The 19,325-nt window shown below is 35.9% G+C and overlaps 1 protein-coding gene across 14 annotated transcripts in view; it reads right to left on the bottom strand.

Annotated features, from left to right (window-relative positions):
- LOC101155104 (inositol 1,4,5-trisphosphate receptor type 1) overlaps window positions 1-18,512 on the bottom strand; it is a 109,262-nt gene extending 90,750 nt beyond the window's left edge. For 8 of the 14 annotated variants that reach the window (XM_020703412.2, XM_020703425.2, XM_020703424.2 and 5 more), the window contains exons 1-3: window positions 18,304-18,511; window positions 17,246-17,356; window positions 11,246-11,316 (exon numbers count right to left, since the gene is read on the bottom strand). In XM_020703412.2, the coding sequence (XP_020559071.1) occupies window positions 11,246-11,316; window positions 17,246-17,334 (160 nt within the window). In that variant the 5' untranslated portion in view covers window positions 17,335-17,356; window positions 18,304-18,511. Of the gene's footprint in view, window positions 1-11,245; window positions 11,317-17,245; window positions 17,357-18,303 lie in introns of all 14 variants that reach the window. The other 6 variants (XM_020703413.2, XM_020703419.2, XM_020703417.2 and 3 more) reach the window with 1 other exon arrangement.
- Window positions 18,513-19,325: the final 813 nt, after the last annotated feature.

Genomic DNA, 19,325 nt, shown 5'->3' with positions numbered 1-19,325 from the left:
CTGGCACAGGAGACCAAGAAGCTATTAGAATGCTAAAAATAGCTACTTTGGCTACCTCTGTGAAAAATGTGGCCAGTGTGAGTCTGCTGGGATTAACCATCACAGAGCTTGAGTGAAGGAAGGAGTACAAAAACAGAGTAGGTCAAGGACCAAGTGAAAAATGGGGCACTGGGAGAACATTTGTTTGAAAGGAATAACCAATTAGGGTTATGAAGACTTGAAAATAGGTCATTTAGAAGTCACTGAATTCATTGAACAATGAAGCTTTTTCTGATAGCTGGTCTAAATCAACAAGTTGGGATAGGAAAACAATGTAAGTTTTTAATTAACAATAAGGCGAGAACACCTTTATCAAAAGAAATAAATAAAAATAAATACCAAACATCCAAAAGCAGATAAGATAATCAAATATGACAAAAGCATGACTGTATTCAGATGGTCAACAGGCTCAGTTTAAGTCCCTTTTGAAATAGTTTGGTAGCAATTAGGCATATAAAAAGAGTTAAGGAATATAGAATTCTGAGGCATGTATCCCTTCTATGTGTTAAATCACAGAGCCATTGGAGAACCTCAGCAGATGTTGGTCTAAATATGTTGATGTTCTAGAAAGAACACATAAATGATTAACATTTTTATGGGATGAAAAAATAGGCCCCATATTTGTGTCAGCGGGTGGCCTAGTTTGGTGTTTGCCACAGAAAAATCAGTTGACCTATATTGCAGAAACTTTAAAAACTTTAATTTGTTGAGTTTTCAACAGAATTTTTTTTGAACAAATCAAGAAAAATAGCAAACTTCAAACAAATATTGCTTGTTTTGTGTTTAAACTACTTCCACTGATTAATATATTGGCTCCATTCTAAGCTTTTTTTTGCTTTGCAGCTGGGTTTTGCACTTTGTCTGTAATCAGGTAGGATACAAAAGACAAGAGGGGCATCTTCTTTACGCTGATTACATTTGCATGTGTTCATTTTGCAAATGAAGGCTATTCACAGGTGTGTTACATAACCAAAAAGTTAGGGAGACTAATCCAAGCCTAAAATCTGAAAATGTTTAGCTGTTTTTTGTTCCCCAGCCACTAGCAGTTTCGATTGCTACAAAGTAAAAACATTTAGAAATCAAGAAAAAAAAGCCAACGATGATGCTTGATCACTGAACCACTCTACAAGTGACAGCTGATGTTGTTCCTGTGAATGAATTCTGAAAATATTCAAATCTGTTTTTGCTAAATCGTTGTGTGATGCACAGTTAGCTCCCCCATCCCTGACAAAGCTGACATTTCTTTGCTCTAGTTTGGCACATACTTTCTAAAGATAAGTAAAAACCCAATATACAAGAAAATCATTAACTGTAAATAGAAAACAGGCAGTACAGGTAGCTGTTGTAGCATTTACACTGTAAAATTCCTAAGTGTGTATGCTGTGCAGTTCAAAGTCAGCTCTGAATATTGCCTTAGTTACACAGCACCCCAAAGGACATTGTGAAAATAGAACGTATGATTGTTCTATGTGTAGCAAGTGTATCGTAAAATATTTGTAAAGCTAATGGAAGTTGCATGCACTCATGACGTATGAGTGATGCTGTCTTAGAGTGACCTTATGCCATACTCTGGTTGTTAGTAAGGTTGTGCACACAATGGGTTTGCAGGTGATACGTAATTGCCCAGAAGAAGTAGGATGGCCAAACAAACTTATCGTACAGGTTTGCCCATTTTTCGACCGACAGCCTGTAGGGCAGTTTTGACAAAGACTTCTAAGGATGCTAAAAGAGTAAAGACAATTATTGGCTGTAAAAGAGCCTGTAAGGGTTCTGTGCTTTAGTTTGGTTTTTGCGTTGTTCTGGTTTTGCCTTTGTCAGTTCCACCAGTTTCAGGTTGATCATGGTCAACAGCTATCTTCATTTTAGTTCATTGCCCTCAGCCTGTATAAGATGAAAAGGTAACGCTTCCTTTTACAGTACAGTACTTACAGTGTACTTAAGTGGTATTTACATGGTACTTATAGTGTAACTACTGGGTACTTTCAGGGTACTTACATGGTACTTTTTATGGAATTTACTGGGTACTTACAGTGTGTTTACATGGTACTTTCTATGGGACTTTACTGGGTACTTACATGGTACTTTTTGTGTCTACTCTGTACTTACATGGTACTTACTGTGTATTTATATGGTACAATTTGGTTCATACCTATGTGGTACATACTGGGTATTTATAATATTCTTACTGGGTATTTACATGTTGTGCAAAGGTGTCTTTTATGGTACTTACCACATGTAAGAAGAAGGTAAGTACAAATAAAGTACTTTGACCTTTAGGTCTGCACTCGCTGCATGTTTCATGGTATTTACCATGAATTTACCACAGAAACTACCCCTTAAGTACACTGAAACTGTAACTGTAAAAGAAAGTCAGCCCTATTTCCACTCAACTACATGGTACTTTCATTCCTAAATACTGGGTATGTTCACTTGAATATTACTTGGTACTTACCCCTTAAGTACAATGAAACTGTAACTGTAAAAGAAAGTCAGCCCTATTTCCACTCTATTACATGGTACTTTCAGTAGTAAATGCTGGGTATGTTCACTTGAATATTACTTGGCACATACCCCTTAAGTACAATGAAACTGTAACTGTAAAAGAAAGTCAGCCCTATTTCCACTCTATTACATGGTACTTTCAGTAGTAAATGCTGGGTATGTACACGTATTACCATCCCGTACAGTGTACATACACACTTGGTCTTCTGACCTCACCACATGAGACAATGCTAACCTGTTGGTAAGGGTAAAGTAACTACATTGTAAAAACATATTCTGGCCTGATTACTTCTTGTTACATGAGGCAAGTTTAAAGAGAAACAAGACAGCAGTGAAAACAACAATCTTTAATATGATACATGTCTGCAGCATACAAAGTGTCATCACAATAAAATAGGTTTTAAGTACAAAACAGTGCAAAGGAGAATTCTAAAAAACACATTATTGGCCTGAGGGTCGTGCTTTTTGTCCATCAAAATTCTTTCAGCAGAGTTTGGTAACGGTGCAGGACTTCTTCAGGGTTTGTAACTGCAAGAAAATTCACAATATGAGCTGAAGTGAACATAAAAAGCAGAACGACTTTGATGAAGTACAAAATATATTTTACTTATTTAATCATTTCTGTAATGAGTTTGATAAATTTCTGTGAATTATTTTTCGCTTTGACTGTAATGCTTGAAATTAATCAATTATCCTCATTTATGAACATGACAATAAATTATTCACAACTTTATATTTTAGTTACATAAACAAGAACAACAAATAAGAAATCAAAGAAAAAAAATCAAAATTGCCATAAAAAAATCTAATTTGTTTAGACAAAGAATGACAAAAGCAATGTTTTAATTGCCAATTGCTGTGTGTATTTCTTCTTTATAAATATTATTCGCACCTACAATTTGCATTAGCATGAAAAACATTGCAGTGTAAAAGAAAAGGAAAAAAGAAATAAATAGGCAATTTCAAATTCAACACAGTTATTCACAAAAATATGTTTTAATTTTCAAACAGTTACATTCACTGTGTTGGGTGGTATTGTTGTCTCTATCATATTTGAAAATAAATAAATAAAAATAAAATAAAAACGGCGAAAGAAAAGAAAATGGGGAAAATGCAGTTAAACTCTTCATTAATGTAAATAATATGTCCACTTGGTGGATTTAACTTACTTTAGCTTACTCTCCTGTGGATTCGTCTGGAATGTCTTCTTCACCACAGCTGATCTAAAGCGGTAAAAAGACGGAAGTACGTCATCATTATTTTAAATAAACGCCTTTCTTTGATTTTCCCAGAAAGACGTGCGCTCAGTCAACGAGCACAAAACAACAGACTTTATCATTTAGGCTACGTGCTTGTTTTACAGGTGCCTCTCTCCTGGTAAGTAACAACAATGTTTGTAGATTTTCATTACAAACTTTGAAAATGTATACATGAAATAACTGAAATTATTGGAGTAAGGTAGACATGCTCTTACGTCACGTTTCAAACACAGAGATAGTGGCTTGAAATCACGAGGTTAGCTTCTTTATAAAGTTTGATCAGTTTAAATATTTACATGTAATTTATCCAATATTTTAAAAAAACAAAAACACTGGTTTACCTGCCAGATGAAGAGAAATTCAAACTGTTGCGCGCGCCTCGAGGCTCTCCGGATTAATCTGCACGTTCACTTTGGGGGTAGTTGTGCTGCATTCAAGTGCGCTGGGAATTTGCAACGTTACTTGCCCCGACCTAGTTAACAAAAACACACACTCGGGGTGTTTTTAGTATTAAAAGTAAATATTTAGCCTTGTTGTTTTACATATTTTCCTGACATTATATAATATATATTAAAACAAGTTCATTTTTAGAACAATATTTAAAAAAAAGTTAAGTTTTGAATAATTTATTATCATGTTTTTAAATGAGGATAATTGATTAATTTCAAGCATTACAGTCAAAGCGATAAAAAAATCATAGAGATTTATCAAACTCATTACAGAAATGATTAAATAAGTAAAATATATTTTGTACTTCATCAAAGTCGTTCTGCTTTTTATGTTCACTTGAGCTCATATTGTGAATTTTCTTGCAGTTACAAACCCTGAAGAAGTCCTGCACCGTTACCAAACTCTGCTGAAAGAATTTTGATGGACAAAAAGCACGACCCTCAGGCCAATAGTGTGTTTTTTAGAATTCTCCTTTGCACTGTTTTGTACTTAAAACCTATTTCATTGTGATGACACTTTGTATGCTGCAGACATGTATCATATTAAAGATTGTTGTTTTCACTGCTGTCTTGTTTCTCTTTAAACTTGCCTCATGTTACAAGAAGTAATCAGGCCAGAATATGTTTTTACAATGTAGTTACTTTACCCTTACCAACAGGTTAGCATTGTCTCATGTGGTGAGGTCAGAAGACCAAGTGTGTATGTACACTGTACGGGAAGGTAATACGTGTACATACCCAGCATTTACTACTGAAAGTACCATGTAATAGAGTGGAAATAGGGCTGACTTTCTTTTACAGTTACAGTTTCATTGTACTTAAGGGGTAAGTACCAAGTAATATTCAAGTGAACATACCCAGCATTTACTACTGAAAGTACCATGTAATAGAGTGGAAATAGGGCTGACTTTCTTTTACAGTTACAGTTTCATTGTACTTAAGGGGTAAGTACCAAGTAATATTCAAGTGAACATACCCAGCATTTACTACTGAAAGTACCATGTAATAGAGTGGAAATAGGGCTGACTTTCTTTTACAGTTACAGTTTCATTGTACTTAAGGGGTAAGTACCAAGTAATATTCAAGTGAACATACCCAGCACTTACTACTGAAAGTACCATGTAGTTGAGTGGAAATAGGGCTGACTTTCTTTTACAGTTACAGTTTCAGTGTACTTAAGGGGTAAGTACCAAGTAATATTCAAGTGAACATACCCGGTATTTAGTAATGAAAGTACCATGTAGCTGAGTGGAAATAGGGCTGACTTTCTTTTACAGTTACAGTTTCAGTGTACTTAAGGGGTAGTTTCTGTGGTAAATTCATGGTAAATACCATGAAACATGCAGCGAGTGCAGACCTAAAGGTCAAAGTACTTTATTTGTACTTACCTTGTTCTTACATGTGGTAAGTACCATAAAAGACACCTTTGCACAACATGTAAATACCCAGTAAGAATATTATAAATACCCAGTATGTACCACATAGGTATGAACCAAATAGTACCATATAAATACACAGTATGTACCATGTAAGTACAGAGTAGACACAAAAAGTACCATGTAAGTACCTAGTAAAGTCCCATAGAAAGTACCATGTAAACACACTGTAAGTACCCAGTAAATTCCATAAAAAGGTACCATGTAAGTACCCTGAAAGTACCCAGTAGTTACACTATAAGTACCATGTAAATACCACTTAAGTACACTGTAAGTACTGTACTGTAAAAGGAAGCGTTACCGATGAAAATATTATTCAAAAAAGGAAGACATTTTATCTGACAGTCACTGATACTGAAAGTTGTCCAGCATAAAAAGATGAGTGAGATTTTTAATGTTCATCATAGATACACTTCAGAGATACACTGTGAGAGACGGATTGTAAAAAGAGATTTTTAAGGAATTTATTTGTATAATGGAGCAGAAAATAGAGTAAATGTTTGGCCAGTAACAACTCAAAACTTTGTAATGTAACCCTGGTTGGTAATGACATACAGTATGTCAAATGTTTCCTGTAGGTCTTGATTAGGTTTGTATATAATGTAGCTGTTATTTTGGTCCATGCTTCCATTAAGATCTTCTCAAGAGCTGTGACATTTTGGGGCAGTTGCAAGGCAACACAGACTTTCATCTCCATCCTCAAATTCTCTAATTAATTGAGCTTCAGACTGGCTGGAACACTCCAGAACCTTAAATGCTCTTTATGTGGCCACTACTTGGTTGCCCAGGTGATGTATTTAGGATAACTGTTATGGTGGAAGATCCAGTCACTTTTCATTCTTAATGTTCTTACTGCTTGAAGGAGGTTCATCCATTCATCAGCTGGATCATCTAAATGGTTTCTAGCAAAATGTTGATGGGGCCTGGGCATGTTTGGCTAAAGCAGGAGGACCTTTGGAGCTCTGCAGGATTTGAATCCATGACGACGTATATAATTAAAGTAGTTCTGGGCTGTTTTCTCCCTGTTCTCAAAATCCTTTGACCCCAACTAGGTGAGATCTTGCATGGTGCTTCAGGTGGAGGGACGTTCTCAGTGATCTCGTATTTATTCCATTTTTTAGTAATTACTTCAACAGTTGCTGACAAAGTTTTTTCTTATTATAGATTGGTTTAACCCAGTCTTGTTCAGATGTACAATCTTATCCCTGGTGTCCTTAGACAGCTCTTTAGTCTTGGTCGTGGAGGAGAAGTTGCAGTCTGACTGTTTAAGGGTGTAAACAGGTGTCTTTAATACAGAAAACTAGTTCAAACAGGAGCCATTAATACATGTAATGAGGGGATGATAGAAACGCTTTTTAAAGACTACGTAACAACCCTGTGAGGGACAAAATTGTTTCTCATTTTTTTTAGAAACTAAATAAAATGTCTGAATCTTTATACGAAAAGAAAATCATACAATGGGATTTCCTGGATTCTTTATTTACATTCTGTATCTAACAGTTGAAGTGTACCTGTGATGAAAATTACACACTGCGAAGCCTTCTTGCATTTACAAAAACAATGTCTCTGAGAATTCTGCAACAGCCTGGTGACATGTCCAGGATGTCCCCTGCCGTCGTCCACAAGTGGCCAGGATTGGCTCCAGCAGCCCCGTGACCCCAAAAGGGACAAAATGGGCTTAGAAGATAAATGAATGAATATTTCTGAGAATGTTCATTCTATAAAGTAATGTGACAAAGCCCACAGTGTACTGTAAACTATCTGATTTGGTCATTGGTCATCAACTTATTTGTCCCAGTTTGTGGTCTTTTTTTAATTTGTTTTGTAACACCTCACTAACATCTCACCTCACCTTGTTTTTGAGTTTTATCTCTTTTGCTTCTCTGCAGGTTGGTTGTGACTTCTCCTAGATGCCCTAGCCACCCCTGAGTTCTCCTTGAGACGGTCACAGCTGCCTGGAATCACTAATTAGGGTAGCTATTTAAGGAGGTATCTTTCTGTTTTCTGTATCTGGTCGTCCTATTTGATTTTTTTGTTGTTGTTTCCCTATGATTCGAGGCAATTATTTGTTAAGTCTTTGGACTTCTCTGCATGTGTAGGGAGTTCTTCCTGCTCCTGGCTGGTCAGCCCTAACACACTGCAGCTGATATGTTTTTTGTAAATCCAGGCATCCAATGAATAAATCTCCAAAACACAGTTTCAAAACTGTATTACGAGCATGCAAATACACTAGTACACAGAAAAATTGAAGAGCATGATGCACATATTTCTGGTAGTTTCCAGGTGCCATTCAGGTTAAACCTTGATACAATTCAATGTGATTCTGTCAAAAAAATCTTACTACTATGGTGGAAAAATGTTAAAATATCCTAATGCATTTTAAACACAGACGCAGGCATTTAAAATGTTTCTTCCTTAAAAAGCTTTTAACAATCTTCATTCAACTTTGTTTCTAGTTAGTGATTGATAAAACACTTTGCAACCATGACCAAAAGAAGTAATTGATGCCAGCAGCACATGAAGTCAGCTTTTTGTTTTGTTTTTTTGCTTTCACTGCAGGCTAATAGGCCACATCTTTGAATAAGATTTGAATATCTCTGTTAGAAATGAGCAAGCACAGGTCCTTCTTTGCATCTTCAACGGGGAAGGCTGGGGGCTCCGACAGCTCTAAACTACCTGGTGTTTGCACATAACTGTAAGTTTAAAGATACACTTTTAAAGACACCAATAAAATGCAAGTAATTTGAGGAATTACCCACATCCATCATGTTTCCATTTGAAACATACTGTCATTTGTTGTCATTTTTTCTGAGCACATTTAAGGTCTAACTTTATCTGAAGTGCCTGAAATAGAATAGTGAGCGTACATGTTATATTGGGGAAAAGGACTGCATAAATCTGTAAATGTCCGCTCTTATAGCACAGACTAATGGGGAACCAAAACTGTCACAACAGTGTCATTACCATGGTAAACTTGAGTTTGAGAAGAATGAACACAACTTGTTTTTTACAAGTCAAGTTTCAACCTATTATTTGAAATTGAAAAAAACACTTACAAATTAAATGATTAAGCAAATCCAACTGCAGGATAGAAAAATGCAGCAGGGAATAGGAAATGGGCAGAGGATTTACCTTAAGCCAAAGGAATATGGATTTTTTTTAATGATGCCTTGTGACCCAGGTGTGGATTTAAGAACTCATGTAGGAGTTTGTAGAGGATTTTAAAAGTCCTGCACACATTTCTTTAGGTCTCTGTCTCTGTAACTAGTTTCAGAAACTACTGATAGGAGAAACAATTGCTAAAAAAATTTAAAACACTGCTCGGAATGAAAACCAAATTTGTTTTGCACAAATGTTTCCCCTGACAAACTTATCCCACTATATTTTCGACTAAAAAAAAACAAAAAACTGAGAATGGTTTGTGGCACATATATAAGAAAAATATTCAAACAGATTTAGAATTCTTGCAAACTAATTTAAGAACTGCTCCAAACATCAGAAATGTTGTAACTCCTTCACGAATGCTGGGCAACTTTTTAGCTCAGTATGATCTGTTACACAGCTTGAAGTTTGCAAGAGCTGTTTGAATATTTAACCTGATTCAAACAAGTATAAAGCAACCAGCCCAATACCTTCAGATGTGTGCAGAAAGAAAGAGGACACAAAAAACCCTAAATACTTTGCAGCTTAGTGTTGTTCAAAAAAATATACATATTATGAGAAAACAAAACCATTTTAGATGTAATGGAGGCGTGAGGTGCCCCTAACTTGTGCTATGTGATATATTCTCTTCTGTGCTAATTTTTTGTGTAGTAACCATAGGAAATGTGCAATAATCCACAGGAATAGCAAAATATCAAATTGATATGTCTCTTACTTCCTGTCATAATCGCACTGTAAACGGCTGGCCCGGGACCAGAGACACAAATTACGTTTTATCCCTGTGGTGAAATGACAATAAAGAATCCTGAATCCTGAACCTTTTTGCCCTATCTTTTTATGACCTATCTCCTATTTTCTTTTACAATATCTAAACTATGAATAAAATAAATTTGCAGGATGACCATATTTATATATTGTGGCACAAAATTAGCTTAAGATCTATGCTTCAGTGCACTGACATCCCAGAGAGCAACAACTCTTCAAGAGGGCAGAAAAATTAAAGTTGATCAACATTTCAGCATTATTAAGACATTTCTAAGGTTGAGTCTGAATTCTAGTGTTTTGATAACCAATACTTCCCCTGAAACTGTGGCCGATCGCCGATATTTGCGGACACCGATACTAAAGTGTTTACAGTAACACAAAGTTTAGATTTCCTCTTTTTTTCTTTATTAGAAATGCACAACTTTGCTTTTACTGGACAATCACATTGAATTTGATCCTTTTGACATACAGCAAAGGATTTCATGGGAACAATTATCACTTTGAAACTTTCATATAAATATACTAGAAGCATTCAGACCATTTTTTGAATATTGGACATAACTGTAAACCATAAGTTCCCCATTGCCAGGGATCTATTAGGAACAACATGTATCTCTGTCAAAAATAACATTTACCTGAAAACAGTCAATTACTAACTATGACTGGAAACAGAAGCTTCCCAAGCTATTAGCAACAAGTATACATATCATAAATAGAAGTGTTTCTGGAAACAGACAGAAGAATATCAGTGGATTATTTGATATTGGACTGATACCGAGATACTCAAATTAAGCAAATATCTGCAGATACTGATACTGGCACAAATATATCCCCCATCACTACTGAATTCCCTCACTAATCACTACTTAGTGCACGATGAAGGGCATTTTAGAATCTACAATTCCAAAATCAAGTGTCCAAGACATTTTGTAGAAGTCTATGTGAAAAACTATTGTGCATTGATGCACACTAGATTATATAGACTACAATGCATGGCATTTGAACGACCTGTCATGTGAAAAAATACATTTACATTTATTTTTATAAACTATCCAAGTGTTCATCATTGGAGCACAGTGGATTTGCTAATATTCTTTATGAAATGCTCATATTTATTAGGTTTTTACTTCAGGAAATGAGTGACAACATATTTGGCGTGAAAACAAACATGTGTCCAAAGTGTATTCAAATCCAGGGAGCTAGATAGTCTTGCACTATTTGGCCTTTTAGGGGTTAGAGAGTAGTGAGGGAATTCGGACACACAGAAAAACCGTCGAGTGACCTTAGCTTTCACTTTCCAGCAGACCTGTACATAATTTGATGGAGTTTCGCAATCTGCTTGTAATGTTACACAGCAAATACTGTTAAACCAGCATGGAGTAAAACCAAATCAGTTCATTTTAAACAAACAATATTAGAACAACTTATGTAAGCTGTGATAAATACCAAACCTAGTATTAAAACCAAACAATCCATTACCTTATATTCAAGTCACTCGATGAGGTTAAAAACTTCACATCTGTTTTACAGTCATTCAGATGCTGTTCTTTAAAACACATCAGTATCATAAATGTGACCCACAGAACAGACACGACTGTTGTGCATTAAAAAGCTTGTGGCAGCAAGGCCTTACCTCTGAACTTCTTGGGCGGATTGTTGAGATCCCCTGCGTCTGGTTGAACCACACAGCGGTCATCCACAAGTCTGGGAAAAAAAAGTCAGCATTAAAACGTCGTTCTTTACCGACAAAAAATTCTCCCAGACAACTTTTAGCCAGCGAAAACCTTTTGCTTAGATGTCACACTTCTGAGACCGTTTCAGTTTTTCAAAATGCTACAAACAACATTTAATTTACACTAAACATGTTGCAACATTTTTCTTTTAAACTAGATTTTATGACTTTTGTATAATGTGACTTGCATTTAATATGAAAATCAATTTGTTTTATTTAATGAACAACCACGGGGTACCAAAGAAAGCATTTTTGGTAGTTTTGTTGTAGAGCTAAACAAAGGAAAAAAAAAACACAGATTTCAGCATCAAAACAGAAGAACTTCTTAAAACCAGGCAGGAAATACCAGGTGTGTACTAGAAGACAAAAGCCTTTCTTGAATGCATTGAGGTATTGGATTTCATAGAATTTCACAGAGGGTAAAGAGAACATGGAATTCCCACTTCTCGTCTCACTGGATTCCTGTTCTTTAGAGAAATTAGTCTTTAGTACTTGTTTAAAAAACATGTTGTTGCTAATTCAAGTTACTTGTTCTGCAGGATTGAGTTTCTAAATTGAGTTTCCTAACTGTAAATGTTATGTCACAAACATATCATTGTTTTTTTTTTTAAATTACCAAATAAGGTGAATTGTATCAGGAAAGCTGATATCAGAAAAGACCATATAGCTGTTAAGGAGCTCTTCGCAAAAACATAACACAATTTACAGCTATGTATTAATTATAGGTTGTAATGTCTTTGGCTTGTACTTAAATGAGCTGAGACCACTTACATTTCTTACATTTTAAATTTGGAAACTCACTACAAAAACTCCAGACAAAGTCTGGAGGGAAAACTGTAGCTTGGGTTTACAGACATATGTAAAGTTTAAACATTTAAACTGTCAAATTCTCATTCTTGTGTTTTTTTTCCATTCAAAATTTAGTTTCAAATGTTGCCACATGTTGTTTCATATTTTCTTGACAATATTTTGAGAACAATGTAAATTATTTTTTTAAATAAATATTTTCTGTTGGTTAAACTAAAATAATTTGACCTACAAGCTGTAAGGCTCTGCTGTACACTTTCGAATGGAGGGTTGTGGCCACAATAGTTTATTTTTTATTTTTTTGTGCGTTATTTTACATATCAGAGTGGTACCTCCATTTTTTGTGGATCTTTGTGTGTCTCTCTGTCTCTGATCACTTTCAGGTGTGGTCCAGGAAATGTGTGGCTCCCATTGGACCAGATCTGATGGAGGCAGCCCTTCAAGCACTGCGTGGACCTCAAGCCCTTAAGAAGGGAGCTGTGCTGCAGCCTGTCTGCACTTGAGCGAGGCGCTCGTCTCTGTTGACCTGTGTTGCAGTGTTCTGTGTGTTGTATTTGTGTATAGGCCTTTTGTGGAGTTTTTGTTGTGTGTAAAATACAGTTAAAAGTGAATCTGTAGGGGTTAACTGCCATTTTCTTTCATATGTATTTTGCCCTGTCTCTGTTAGTCTGGGGAGGTTAGTGTTTGTCATCGTTTTGCCTTTTCTTTTGCAGGTAAGATGTCTTAGATTAGATAGGTGGGGTTTTAGTTTGCTGTTTTAGCCTTGGTTCACCCTAATGCCTTTTTTGCTTCTGGTCAAGTTATTGTTTGCTGACTATCATTTACTTGTAAATACATTGGTTACCTTACACAGATGCAATCTTTTGGTGTTTTTATGTTGTCTGGATGCAATAGTTATTTTCTTTACTTTTGAATGTTCCTCTGGATCTCCCCTAGACAGAGAAAAGGGCATAACAGAGGGGACTAATTCTGAACAGTATCCATGACTGTTTCTAAAATGTTTCCAGGATTATATTTAATTTAATTTTTAATAGACTTAAAATAAACAAATCTGTATTTGTTGCCACAAAGCCTCTAGGAAAAGTAAGTCTGCAATGTTTAAAGTCAGAATGCTCAGTCACAGCAAAGTGACGGTTGTTTAAATACCACTTTTGAGATCTATTTTTGAAATATTTTCTTAGATGTTAACATATGGATGTCCTCCTGTTATTCAACAGCTAAATTGACTTGATGTCATTACACTCAACATGTTTACAGGCTAAAATCAGTGTTGGCTAAGTCCTCTTTAAAAGTTTATTAGGTAGCAACAAGATAGAAAATGCAGACTTAGATCTTTACAAAACTTCCCTTTTTAAATAGTTTAAATAACCTTTTTAAAGACAAAGTCTAGTTTGACAGGGAGTAAAATGGATATTTAATGTTTGTTTTTCGAACGAGCATTTAATTGAGAAACTGTTCCTTTCTTGTGTGTTGAGCTTGAATTAGTTTGGTGACACACCTTCGGGGCAACTCGACTATCCAGTAAGCCGTCTTTATGACACCAAAACGCTGGAGCTCACCAGGCCATGTCAATAATCCATCTTTGAATGGCAGCCATAGTAAAATGAGGTGTAAAAAAATGTATGGAACCACCCAGAGAAACCAAAATAGACATAATTTAAGACTTCTTCTGTTTCAGGATGGTCTTTTCTGAACACTTCAAATACTGCAAAATTTGTAGACCTAACGCTTAGTTCATTCACTCAAAGCAGAGATCTGCAACTTGATGCTTTTTTGCCTCTCCAATGTGGCTCTCAGGCTTTAAAGATAAATACTTAGCCTTTAAAAAAAAGCATAGGTTAGTTGTTTGACAGATGTAACATTTTTTAAGGAACTTGCATGTGCTGCTGTCTAAAGTTAATTAAAATTCTAACATATACAATGTTATAATTCAATTATAGTGCACATTTAAAGGTTAAAGTTTTATAAATGAAAGTCTTACTGGCCACAAAAACATCCATAAAAGTATTTTTTCAAATGGTGATTTAGGTCTTTGTGGCTCTCGTTGGGTTTTGGCCAAATGGCTCTTTTAACATTAAAGGTTGCAGACCTCTGGCTTGGAGTGAGCAACAGTTTAGCATCCATGAGCTACAAGTGCTGTGAGAAAAGATCTCCTGGTCCCTGAAGGGTGTATGTATGAACTAACAAAAAAGATTAAGATGTGGTTTGCACTGATATGCCCTGAATGCTCACTTAAAACAGATGTTGCAGCTGTGGACTGACTCCAAGATGATTTAAAAACAACTATTTTCACATCTATAAAACTGGACTGTCGAGGAATCTGTGGGGAGCGATGAAATAATAGATTGACCCAAGCAGATGATGTTGCTTATCCAGTCTGTTTCTTTTTATAGCTCGAGCAGAGCAAACAGCACAAGGAAGCACTCCACACATGTGGTGATGACTGGAGAGCCACGGCCTTCAATCAGACAGATGCAAAGTCCAAAAAATACATTTTAGAAGCAAATAAATGCATAGGTGTTTCATTAGCCTCGTTACTGAAGATGAATTATAACAAGCTTCCAGCTTGTTTGTTGCAGCAGGTGAACACAGCTATCCTTCAGCGGTTACATGCTTTTATTTTGTCAAGTATCACTTTATACAATATTTCTATTTTTAGTATCATAATTTAGGTTTGCCTCTTTAATGGGCGTCCCTCATCATGAGTGGAGACACAAGATTACAGCGGGGTTGATTGTGACAAATGAGCACTGTTGTGGTGGCAGCCCCTAAAACAAGGGTGCAAATTTGTTGCCATGGTGGGGGATGCAAAACGGCAAACTGTGAAAGAGCTAGACTCCTAAAAACCTGACAAAGAGGAGGACTTGGTACAGCAGCTGCTGCTGCCGGGAAAAAAAGGAGGTGACACAGAAAGGGGAGGAAGGCTACAGCACTTAAAGAGAAAGACAAGAGGACAGATTTTCTATTTATTGTCACAAAGAGGGAATTTAAAAAAAACACCATTTATTTGTGGGTGAAAATAAATAAAAATATGAAGTCTATGGAGGTGAATTTAGAGAACAGAAATCATCACTCCAAATCTGACAGGCACCATTGTTTCCAAACCATCTTCTTACACTTATCTATCCATCTTCTAGACCCGTTAAATCCCTTTCGGGGTGACGGGGTTGCTGAAGCCTATCACAGCTACTGGACGGGTCACCGGTCCGTCTTTGGCCCACACGATCACACATGTGCACATTGAAACCTACAGGGACAATTTAGCTCACCTATGAAACATCGTTTTTGGACTGTGGGAGGACACTGGAGTGCCCAGAACAAAACATTCACGGGGAAAACATGCAAAATACATAGAAAGGGCCACAGCTGGGATTTGAACCACGGACTTTTGGTGTCAAGTGAAAGAGCTGCCCATCTTTTTATATTGTATTATAGTTTAATTTTGAACACTTTAAACATAGAAGTCACAGTCTATTGGAGTAATTGGATCTCACAGTGCAACCAAAGCTCAAACTGAAGGCCCTATAAAAATTGTGTTGGGGTTTTTTAACATGTTCTTGTGGCATTTTTCTCATGATGGAGAACTTATGTAAAGGAAATTAAGCTCCAAATTGCATTTGTGAGTATGTTTTTATTCAAATTGGTGTGAATTAGGAGCAGATGAAAAAAGAAAAAAGGTGTTATGGAGCTAATGCAGTCAGCAGGCAACAAACTCCCTGCTCTGCTCCATTCTGATGCGTTCGCTAAGCAAATAGATCCGTTAATCTCTTCATTTTCCTCGTCTGAGCTGGAATCTGGCTCCAAACTGCACGACGGGATAGCTCCAATATTGCTCGCCATTTTTGTTGCACCGGTAATGTTAAGTTGGGGTCGTGAAGGGCTGTAAGCTAGCGGGAGAGCATGTAAACAGATGGATGATGGGAAATGGCCGGAGACTTGCACTGTGCCAACAGTCCCGCCCACATCTCAAAGGTGAATTTCTAAAGAACTACTGCTGCTCTACAAAGGTTGTTTGATTTGGGCTAAAAATGGTGTAACCATAATTAAAACACCACTGGGAACATCTTTAGTCATTTTCAGTCCCACCTCTTTGCTGGTTACAGGTTCCTTCTGGGTTTAGAGGTAAAGTCATGTTCCAGATTCTTTCCAGCTGTATTCTTTGTGCTAAACTTGAGTTTTCCTGCCTGAAACTGCTTCAGTATCCTCAAACGAAATTCTACTCTTTTGTGTGTATCTTAAAAAACAAAATGTTTTACAAATGTTTTTATTACTGTGTTCTAAAGAAAATTTCAAGCATCCTATTGTACAACATAAAAATGTTGACCCCTTTGTCCTCTAAAAGTGTTCTACTTTAATCCTCTTTAATTAAGCGAAAGACTCAACGATTAAATGTGCAATAAAATTTTGTTTATTAACAAACATACACAGACAAAGTGCTAAATCAGTGCATTTATTAAAAAACATAACAAAGATTTTTTTTTAATATTTTCTTTTCTTTTTTGATGTTTTTGTTTTTTTGCAAAATTAAAAGACATCCCTTAGAGATGCAACCCCATTATTGAGGTAAAAAATCCATCAGGATTTTTTTGTTCTGATCCTTTTGATGAATCTGTGGTCAAGGCATTTAACGTCCTGCCACTCCAGAAAGCTGTTCATCTGTGTGCCAGGGCAAAAACTAAGCACTTTGCGGGCTTGAAGAGAAATAATTCAAAGGAAGAGAGGAAGTGCAGAGTGAATGGGTGAGGTGGCTTATAGTTTAAAAGCTCTTTGAGTAGAGATCAACACCACAGAAGTGCTATATGCCATTCATTTATCCCATTTATACAGTTAAAACTGATATTTCCATTGAAAATAACATCCATTAAATCCTCCCATTATAGGAATCCATTTCTTTCAAGAGCCAACTTTCAGAAGCATCTCTTTGATTCATCTAATAGAGGGTTTGTTTTGAGCCATGCACAAAGGAAGAATCTTTCCTGACAATCCAATTGTTTTTTTGTTTTTTTAAAAGAAGCTATTTAAGAACTTTGCGAAAAAACAAAATTCATTGATTTACGGGGCGAAAAAAGAAAAGAAAAAAACAAACAGGCTTACCCTAAAGTGCTGATAAATCCACTGGTGGAACCCTCTGCATACAGGGAACAAATGTCCCCAATATGGAGGAAACTAGACATCTTATCCATGATTTCTCAGGGTTTGGTGCTCCTAAAAGAAAAATGACATCATTATTTACTTTAAAATGCACATAATTAGCCATTTATAACAAAATAGATAAGTTAACAGCATTTTTTAAAATGACTGTCTTTGATGCAAACATTCAATCCTTATCAGAAAGCGTTTGACAAACACAATAGATTGTAATGTTTGTGTTTGATTGTTTTAGAGCTGTTTTCACACAGAAATCATGAGTTATACTCCCTTTACAAGATGCAAAAATATAAATTATACATGTATAATGCCTCTGTTTCTTTATTCTGGTGCATCTCTCTGGATATTTGTTTTAAAGCAAATGCAAAGATTGGTTTATGATAGAGCTGAAGTGCTCAACGCAATCAATGGGCCTCAAGTATGAGGGAAGATAACTTTCAGGGCTTACCCCACACTTAGCCACCGTTGGGAACCCAGCACCAGCTGTGGGGGAAGAGCTGTTGGGGTTTTCTGTTTCATTTAAGAATCAAAACTAATTTAGATCAAATTTGGACAAAATAAAACTAACAAAAATAACTTCTTTTGTCAAAGATAATGGTAACCTCAAGTGTTATGTTAAAAGTTAATATACCACCATAAATTAATAAATATTAAGACTTTACAATACCAAATGTGTCTCATTTAAAGTAGTTCAAACTTTAAAATGTGCCCTCTAAGGACTGTAAAAACCCAAATGTGAATTTGAATGTCAAGTCAACCCGTCACCCCCCCCCCCCTTTTTTTGTGTAGTTTATTTTTTCTTTTTATTTATTTATTTATTTATTTTTTCGTTTTCTAGCCGCACGTGCTGCAGCAGTTAACAGAAACAGATGAGCGCGTGGGCTACTTCCTCAACAAGAGATGCTCATCTCGGTACGGAAAAAAAACCAAGAAGAAGCAGACTACAGAAGCATGAAACAATGTGCTAGCGGCTGGAAATCTACACCAACATACGCAGACTTTACCTGGATGCGATGACAGTAGGCGTCAAAGGACAAAGAAGGACTGGGAAGAAGAAGAAGTGGGTCAGCACGGGATAATTTCCACAGCGCTGTCCTCGGTTAAGTCCATGACAGCGACGGTCCAGGCAGGTAAGAGCAGCGCGAGCGTTATCTCTGACAGCTCAATGCGTCCTCGGCAACAATCCTCTTCTTACCTCCTCCACATGTCACCACGGGAACGCCCATTTAGTTACTATTTATACTTTGGCAATGCTTTCTGGGTATTGTAGTCTAATGCACCTTTGCTACAAGTTCTAATTTTAGGATACTCAAGCACATTTAGACAATCTTAAATACTGTGGGTAAAATCTACTTTAAAATTATGCTCAGTCATTTATATATTTTAAGAAATTGAAGGTATTTGAAGGCAAAGTAGGGCTGCTTTTTATGAATGTATTCTTTTAAAACTAAAATATATATATTTTTATATAAGTTTGTCCAGTTTCCCCCCAAAAAATCCCAGTTCTGCCTACTTAAGAACCCCAAAAATGGAGGCATAATAAGACAACAATCGTATTTATTTTCCAAATGTTAGCTTATATTGAAATAATTTACTTTATACTTTTAAAGAAGGTATTTAAATAATAATAAAGCTATAAGTATTTAAACCAAAAAGTAAAATGGTAGAAAAAACAAATACAAAAATCACCAACATGCGTGGTGGTTATGTATTAAATTTTATAAATTGGGCATTATCGGATGTACATTTTTTATTATTCAGTCTTTATTTTTGTAATTTCTGTAGTGTTTTTTAGGGTGGTGGGTATGATTTTTATTTATAGGTATAGTTAGTTTTGAATTTTGGCGGCGCATCAAATTCAGGGCACAACGTCTGATACACATAGTGAATTTGATGCTAATATTTTCATTAAAAGTTTTTTGCAAGGGACAACAAATAAAAAATAGCTTTTTGACTAACTCTTTTGCAATATTCATGTTAAATAAACTAATTAAACTAATGAAATAAAAATAAAAATAAAATAATT

The sequence above is a fragment of the Oryzias latipes genome, chromosome 5 (assembly GCF_002234675.1).
Source record: "Oryzias latipes chromosome 5, ASM223467v1".
NCBI lineage: Eukaryota > Metazoa > Chordata > Actinopteri > Beloniformes > Adrianichthyidae > Oryzias > Oryzias latipes.
The sequence above is the reverse complement of the archived record's forward strand: the minus strand, read 5'-3'. Positions and strand labels throughout refer to the sequence as shown.